This window comes from Capra hircus, chromosome 7, assembly GCF_001704415.2.
Source record: "Capra hircus breed San Clemente chromosome 7, ASM170441v1, whole genome shotgun sequence".
In the NCBI taxonomy this organism is placed as follows: domain Eukaryota; kingdom Metazoa; phylum Chordata; class Mammalia; order Artiodactyla; family Bovidae; genus Capra; species Capra hircus.
Window position 1 is genome coordinate 69,711,205 of NC_030814.1, and position 9,386 is coordinate 69,720,590.

Genomic DNA, 9,386 nt, shown 5'->3' on the forward strand with positions numbered 1-9,386 from the left:
GTTCATCAATAGTTGAATGGATAAAGAAGATGCATTTTATATATACATATATATATGTATACATATATATACATATATACTTATGTATACATGTGTGTATATATACATATATATACATATATACATGTATACATATACATGTATACATGTATGTACATATATGTGCATGTGTGTATATATGTATACATATGTGTATATACATGTGTGTACATGTACATGCATATATGCATATGTGTACATATACATGCATATATGTATATACATACATGTATATGTGTATATATACATATGTGTATGTATATAATGCATCTTCTTTATCCATATATATATACATATATAATGAAATATTGCTCAGCTCTTAAAAGGAAGAAATGTAGTCACTTGCAGTGATGTGGATGAACCTAGAGTTTGTCATACAGAGTCCAGTAAGTCAGAAAGAAAAAAACAAATACCATATATTAACACATGCATAATTAATTTCTAAAATACACTGATGAATCTATTTACAGGCAGAAATACAAATGCAGACATAGAGAATGGATTTGTGGATATGAGGGAAAGGAGAGGGTGGGACAAACTGAGAGAGTAGCATTGACATATATACATTACTAAGTATAAAATAGGTAACTTGTGGGAAGCTTCTGTATAGCAGAGGGATCTCAACTCGTTCTGTGTATTGAGCTAGAGGGATAGGTTGTTTTCTGGGAGAGAGGCTCAATAGAGATGTAACATATATAAACTGGCACCTAAAATGACTAGTGAATGAAGAGCAAACAAAACCCAAAAGTACTAGAAAGAAAAAAAAATCCTAATGATCAGAGCAGAAATCAATAAAATAGTGATAAAAAATAACAAAGATCAATGAAACTAAAATCAGTTTCTTTGAGGTAATAAAAATGACAAACCTTTGCCAGATTCATCAAGAAAAACAGATGAGAACTCAAAACTATAGAATTAGAAATGAAAAAGGAGATGTTATAACAGAAATACAAAGGAGTATAAGTGATTACTGCAGGCAACCATATGCCAATAAAATGGACAACCTGGAAGAAATGGACAAATTCTTAGAAAAGTACAGCCTTCCAAGACTGAAGCAGGAAGAAATAGAAAATATGAACAGACTAATCACAAGTACTGAAGTTGAAACTGTGATCAAAATTCTTGCAACAAACAAAGACCAAGATCAGAGGGCTCAACAAGTCAATTCTATCAAACATTTAGCGAAGAGCTAACATCTACCCTGCTAAAGTTGATCCAAAAAACTGCAAATGGATAAACACATCCAGTCTCATTCTATGAGAATAAGACAAGAAAGTCCACTCTCACCATTATTATTCAATATAGTTTTGGAAGTTCTACTCATGGCAATCAGAGAAGAAGTAATAAAAATAACCCAGATTGGAAAAGAAGAAAAAACTATCACTGTTCACAGATGACATATTTCTATACATAGAAAATTCTAAAGATGCTACCAGAAACCTACTTGAGCTCATCAATGAGTTTAGTAAAGTCACAGGATACAAATTTAATACTCAGATATCTCTTGCATTCCTATACCCTAACAATGAAAATTCAGAAAGAGAGATTAAGGAAACAATCTCATTTATCATCATATGAAAAAGAATAAAATGCCTAGGAATAAAACTACCTAAGAAGGCAAAAGATCTGTACTTGAGAAAACTAAAAATTGAGCTATCACATGACCAGTCAATCCCCCTCCTAGGCACGTAACTGGAGAAAACCATCGTTCAAAATGATGCTTGCAGCTGGATATTCCTTGCAACACTGTTTGCAATACTCAAGACATAGAAACAGCCTTGATACTCATCAACAGATGAATAGATAAAGAAGTTGTGGTACATATATGCAATGGAACATTACTCTCATCAAAAGGAACGACTTTGAGTCAGTTAAACTGAGGTTGATGAACCCAGAGGCTGTTACACAGAGTGAAGTGAGTCAGAAAGAAAAAATTTTGTTTATTTATACGTATGTATGGAATGTAGGAAAATGGTACTGTTGAACCTATTTGCAGGGCAAGAATAGAAATACAACTATAAGAGAACAGACTTCTGGACACAGCAGAGGGAGGAGAGAGTGGGATGGATTGAGAGAGTAGCATTGAAACATATACATTACCACTTGTAAAATAGCTGGTGGGAAGTTGCTTTATAACACAAGGAGCTCATCCAGATAGAAAATTAAAAAGAAAACATAATCATTAAGTGGTACATTAGAATGTATAGACTTATTTAATAATTGTTATTTATAGGACATTCCATCTGAAAATGGCAGACTATACTTTCTTTTCCTAGAATATTCACACAGCCCATTGCTCTGTGACAACCTAGAAGGGCGGGATGGAGGAGGATGGGAGGAAGACTCAAGAGGGAGGGGATAAATGTATGCTTATGGCTTCCTTGATGGACAGGGAGGCCTGGCGTGCTGCGATTCATGGGGTCGCAAGAGTCGGACACGACTGAGCGACTGAACTGAACTGCACTGATGGCTTCCCTGGTGGTTCAGACGGTAAATAATCTGCCTGCAATACAGGAGACCCTGGTTCAATCCCTGGGTTGGGAAGATCCACTGGAGAAGAGAATGGCTACCCACTCCAGTATTCTTGCCTGGAGAATTGCATAGACAGAGGAGCCTGGCAGGCTACAGTCCATGGGGTCCCAAAGAGTTGGACATGACTGAGCGACTAGGCATGCATGGCAGATTCGTGTTGTTGTATGGTAGAAACCAATATAACATTGCAAAGCTATTTTCCTTCAATTTAAAAAAAAATTTAATGTGGTGCGTATATACAATGGAATATTACTTAGCCAAAAGAAGGAACAGATTAGTACTATTTGCAGAGACGGATGGTGCTAGAGATTGTCAGAGTGAAGTAAGTCTGAATGAGAAAAATGAGTATCACACAGTATCACTTATATGTGGAATCTAGAAAAAAATGGTAGAGATGAATTTATATGCAAAGCAAAAACAGAGTCACCGATGTGGAGAACAAATTTTTGGTTACCAAGGGAGGAATGGAGAGTGAGATAAATTGGGAAATTGGACTGATATATATACTGCACTATGTATTAAAAAAATTACTACCTAGAATCTACCATATAGAACAGGGAACTCTACTCAGTGCTCCCTGGTGACCTGAATGGGAAGGAAATCTACCAATACAGTATTGTAAAGTAAAATAAAGTAAAAATAAAAATTAAAAAAAATAAAAAAGAGTCAGTACTTGTGTATGTATGACTGATTCACTTTGCTGTAGACCAATAAATTAATGCAGTATTGTAAAATCACTATTCTCCAATTACAATTAATTTATAAAAGGTGTGAAGTGAAAGTATACATGTTCTACGCTCACTTGTGTCTGACTCTTTGCAACTCCATGGACTGTAGCCCACCAGGCTCCTCTGTCCACGGGATTTTCCAGGCAAGAATCCTGGAATGGGTTGCCGTTTCCTTCTCCAAGCTATTGGCGATTGTTGTACTATTTTGTGAATGAGTTTAATTCAATTGATTTGTACACTTTAAAATCACTGAAGTGGCAAATTTATGAGGTGGATGAACTTGGAGCATATTATACAGAGTGAAATATGTCAGAAAGAGAAAGACAAATACTGTGTATTAATGCATATATATGGAATTTAGAAAGACAGTACTGACGGTTCCACATGCAGGGCAGCAAAGGAGACACAGATGTAAAGAACAGACTTTTGGACTCAGTGGGGGAAGGCAAGGGTGGGATGATTTGAGAGAATAGCATTGAAATATGTATATTACCAAATGTGTTACATATTTACTACAGTAAAAATAAGCTTGTTCTATCAAGAAAAGTACTAGTTTATCACTGTGTTGTACACTCTGAGTATAATAATTAGATTTTTTAAAAATCTGTAGGACATGTACCAAAATTACTGTGAAAGTAAAGTAACTCTGTTGTGTCCGACTCTGCGACCCCGTGGACTGTAGCCCACCAGGCTCCTCTGTCCATGAGATTCTCCAGGCAAGAATACTGGAGTGGGTTGCCATTTCCTTCTCCAGGGGATCTTCCCAACCCAGGGATTGAACCCAGATCTCCTGCATTGCAGGCAGACGCTTTAACCTCTGAGCCACCAGGGAAACCTAACAAATATTTCAGGCTCTCTCCTCAACTACATGAAAACACTTTTGTGTAGACACACAAATCTTGTGTCCTGCAATCAATGTTTGGCAGTATAGAAACCTAAAATAACATTGAAATAACACTCAAAATATTACTCTGTACACATATGATCACTTCTGTGTATACAGAAATTATAATAGAATTGTAATTATTCAATAGGGAAAAAATTCCCAAAGCTTCTTCTGTTCCAGCTTCACTCCCTTGATGTAACCACCCTCTGTCTCATTCCTGAATGCTCTGGCAATAGTATGAATGTCTTGTGATTTTACGAGTTTTATGACATATTTGGTCCTTTGGGGGTTGGCATATATTTCTTTTTCTGAAAATACTGTGAATTATCCTCATTCATTTTGCTAACCACTTTCTTAGGGAAAATATCAGTGCTTCTCTGTAATTAAACTTATTCCAATTAAAAAATTAAGACTGTGTCCTTACACACGCATTAGAATAGAATTTAGTACACCTGCCACCACTGACATGAAGATTTCCAATATTTTTAAGGCTTCCAAATCCCTTGGATACTCTCCTATTTTTAATGCCACTTGTGTTTAATTTGTTAATCTTATCAAATATTGAAATAAAATACTGCCCATTATGCAACATTTGCTCCCTGACTAGAGAGAGATGATGCTGAAAGATAGTCATCAGTAAGTGATATTCTTCAGTTTATTTGCTTTTTCATGTTATATATTTAAGATAAAACGGTATCACAGAGTTTCTGGTAATTCCAATAAGATGAGCACTGATCCTTTTGAGTAATAGGATTTTCTCTTTTTGAAGTCCTTGGTATTTTAGTAGGTTGCCTACTGTCAGGGGAAGAGTTTGGGACTGCAAAAATGATTTTAAAAATATGGATTCATTCCTGTAACTGTCATCATGCTTTCTATGTCATAATGTCACAGGACTTGGGGCTGGGTCACATTTTTCAAGAGTGATTTTTATTGGAATGGTTTTGGTGAGTCATTAGATGAGCAAAACTCTTCTTTTACAGGACTTTTTTTTTTTTTTTTTTACTAAGAATCTGGGTGTCATGAGCGTAGCTCCAGTACTTGCACTGAGCAACTCTTGTGCTTTGTGTAAGCCACTAAACATTTCTAGAAATGGATCACATTATCACTAAGATCTCCATTTCCTCAAAAATTCTACCAAACTATTACTTCATGACTGTGATTGATGTTTTGGTCCCCATCTGTTGGGAACATTCATACGTGTTCTTCATATGTGAGTCAACAAAATTTTCTTTATCTCCAGAGGGGCAACTAAACCCATAGATGACAACACAGTCCTCAGTTTAGACTTTGACTTTTCTGTGTCATCATAAATTCATCTGTGGTGACTCTTTGCAGGGGGCAGTTATTTTATTGTATCATGACTATTCTTTGCACATCAATATACTCATTCACATATCCTCCCCCATATCCACGTTATGAAACCACTCCTGACAACTCTCCATGCTTCCTGAATTTGGATGGGGTCAGAATATGTCTCCCTGGTGCCTTCTCAGAGTATTAGGTGCTGCTCTAGTGTGCTGGAGGATTGTCTCAGCATTCTGGTGTAGTGAAGACCACAGCAGTACAGCTTCTGTGTATGGATTTTGGCAAATTCCTGAAGCTCTCTGAGTCCTATTTCTACAAATTCATGGGGAAACTCTACATATATTTTTAAAACTGTGAATGTATAAGTGTTCAATTTATTCATTTGGTCAACTTCCAGTTATATAAATAGGTAAGTTCCCTGCTGTGGGATTTTAAAAGAATTGACAGTTGAGTTTATAAATGCTCTATTCTTCACAATGCATGGACTCCAATTATAATAAATTTACTTTTCCTTTTAAAAGACTGAAAAGACAAAATTCATGTTTTTGTTAAGAACAGTCCCAGAACTCTTCAGATACACCTGAGGCAGACTGATTGTTTTCTTCTAAGAGCTTCTGACTTCACACACTGTTCCTGCTAGGTCCTGTGTTGTTTATTTAACGTTTATAAGAGGAAGAGATAGTTTGGGTCACTGGGGCATGACTTTGACAGCTTTAAGTGTTCATTCTTAGGAATACTTTTGTGAGGTTATCAATTATAACCTTCATTTTGCTTCAGTTCTGCCTCCACCATGATTATACACCATTCTAAAAACTGCTTCACAGTTTGCTCATTCAGTGATAATTAACTAAGGGACTTCTGTGTGCCAAACACAGGGTTAGCACTGAAGACCCAAAAATAAAGTAACAGAAAGCCATAACTCCATGAAATTTTTACTCTAATGGATTGAGGTAGGTAATAAACACAATAAATTGGAATAGAATATTTGTTCTATGGTAATAGATATTATGAATAAAAATAAAGCAGGAAAGGGGGAGAATGGAGCAGTGAGGAAGCTGTAATTTTCAATATTAAATAACACAGTGAGGGAGGCCCTCAGGAAAATATGACTTTTGAGAAACAAACTGAAGGAGGTGAGGAATGTGAGCATGTGGCTGTCCTGGAGGAAAATCACTGCAAGCTTTGCTCCATGAAACTGGAGGTGTTCAGCAGGGGAGCAATATGACCATATTACATTTTAATGTAATCTTCCAACTACTATGTTGAGAATAACTTGAAGGGAAGTAATAAGGAAGCAGGAAGACAAGTTAGGATGTTATATCAACAGTTCAGATGATAAATGATAACAGCAAGGGTCAGGGTAGAAACATTAGAGGTAGTGAGAAGTCATGAGAATCTGGATACATTAATAATACATTTAATAAAGCAAAAAATTGCCAATTATTGTGGGATTTGAGAGAAGAGAAATGTCAAGATGGATTCCATGTGGCTATTAACTGAGTGGCAAAGGAGTACAGGCCCAACTTTTTAATATTTTACTTTATACTGGACTATAAGTGATTAACAATGTTCAAGTGGACAGCAAAGGGACTGAGCCAGATATGTAAATGTGTCTATTATCCCCCAGCTCCCCTCCCATCCAGGCTGCCGCACAACATTAAGCAAATTTTAGCACAGGCTCATTTTAATGCCTGTGCAGTATTTCATTATATGAAATACCATACCCAGTGATAACTCATCACTAAACACTTAGGTTGATTCTGGATGTTGCTTCTGTAAGTAATATTTCAATTAATAACTCATCCGCAAAAATATTTCATGCATCCGTTTTTCCACAGGCTATGCATATTTCCATGTCATTTATCACACATTCCAAACTGGCCTTCAAGAAGATGATGCAACCTCATCCACAATGAAGTTGAATGGACGATTTCAGGAGCAATGGATATGCATCTAGATTTAAAGTTTGCTCACTGATGTAATCCCCTTTATACCTCACATCCTGTGCCTTCCCACTCACCTGCAGGCAACCTGTTTGCCCTATCTTTAGCTGTATGTATGATGGAAATAGCCAGTGTAAGTTTTCCAGAAGTTTTTATACTGCTGGGCTTCTCTGAACGACCCTCTCTAGAACCCATCCTTTTTATCTTTGTCTTGGGGATTTATGTGGTGTCTGTCTTGGGTAATGGCATCATCATTGTGGTCTCCTGCGTGGATGTGCATCTCCACACTCCTATGTACTTCTTTCTGGTCAACCTTTCCTTCCTGGACATTAGCTTCTCCACAAGCATCGTCCCTCAATTCCTGATCAATCTCTGGGGACCACAGAAAGCCATAAGCTATGGAGGGTGTGTGATCCAGTTCTATATCTCCCACTGGTTGGGGGCAACTGAATGTGTCCTCCTGGCAGTCATGGCCTACGATCGCTATGCTGCCATCTGCAGGCCACTCCACTACACTGCCATCATGCATCCAAAGCTTTGCTGCAGCCTGGCTTTTGCCTCGTGGCTTGGGGGTCTGACCACCAGCGTGGTAGGTTCCACACTCACCATGCTCCTGCCTCTCTGGAGCGATGTTCCCTCTCTGGGAACAGTCGCATTGACCACTTTTTCTCTGAGATGCCCCTCATTATGCAACTGGCTTGTGTGGATACCAGCTCCAATGAAGTAGAAATGTACGTGGCCAGCTTTATCTTTGTTGTCTTGCCTCTGGGTCTCAATCTGGTCTCCTACAGCCGTATTGCCTGGGCTGTGTTGAAGATCAGGTCAGCAGAAGGGTGGAGAAAGGCATTCAATACCTGCTCGTCCCATGTGGCAGTAGTGGCTCTGTTTTACGGGAGCATCCTTTTCATGTATCTCCAGCCTGCCAGGAGAAACTCTCATGAGGAAGGTAAGCTTGTAGCCCTCTTCTACGCTGTGGTCACCCCAATGCTGAACCCCCTGATTTACACGCTAAGGAACAAGACTGTGAAGAAGGCACTTAGGCACATTGTATTAGGGAACTGTGGTTTTGGAGGAACACATATATTTAAAAACTTATCACTTGTGAGGAGGAAGCAGATTTAAAGGGATCAAAACTGATTTGGAGCATCAGGATATTTGGGATATCATTTCTATACACTATTTCTTAAGTTCAAAGTAAATGACAAGCTGAAATGGATGTACTTACATATTTTTTTCAGGCCAACGCAAAGAGAACTTATTTTCTGTTTTTATTTTTTATTAATAAGTATATTTTGCTAATTATTTATGTAGCTTTGTATATATTATATTCATGCTAATTATGATATTGTAAATTGTTTATGTAGCTACCTATGCTAATTGTTATATGATTTTGTTAACATTTTAAAGCAATGTCTGTCACTAAGGGTGTCTAATATATATGAAATCCTTTACCTTTTTCTCCTCTAATATTTGTAATGACTCAGTGAGGTAGATATTATTGACCTCACAAGGATTAGATAATTACAAAGTTATCAAGATTTTATGCTGAGATGTAAGTCTATTCTTTGTATCCATGGACATATTTGCCATTTTGGCTAGAGTCTCTTGTGATGTAATAAGAAATATATACTTTTTTTGTTTTGTCCTGACTTCTGGCACTGAGCTTCTAGGACCCTTGAAATTTTCTGAGTAATATGGATGAGAAGGTATCTTTTATTTTCATAACAAGCACATTTCAACATACCTAAGTTTATGCCAATGAATTAACTCAAAAAAGAGTCCCTAGATAGCTTCCAGAGGATGCCTGGATACCAGAGGAACTGATCATGTGGTTAGAAGTTTGTGATTTTCAGTCCTAACCCAATGTCTGGGAAGGAGTTACTGGAAGTTAAGTCATTAATGGCCAATAACTAAATGAATCATGCCTATCCAATGAACCTCCACAAAAACTTT

At 37.2% G+C, this 9,386-nt stretch overlaps 1 protein-coding gene across 1 annotated transcript; it reads left to right on the forward strand.

The window, feature by feature from the left end:
• Positions 7,549 to 8,555, forward strand: LOC102187045 (olfactory receptor 2C3-like). The gene is given in 2 exon segments (XM_013965385.2): positions 7,549 to 8,052; positions 8,055 to 8,555. Coding segments are annotated over 2 exon segments (1,005 nt in total).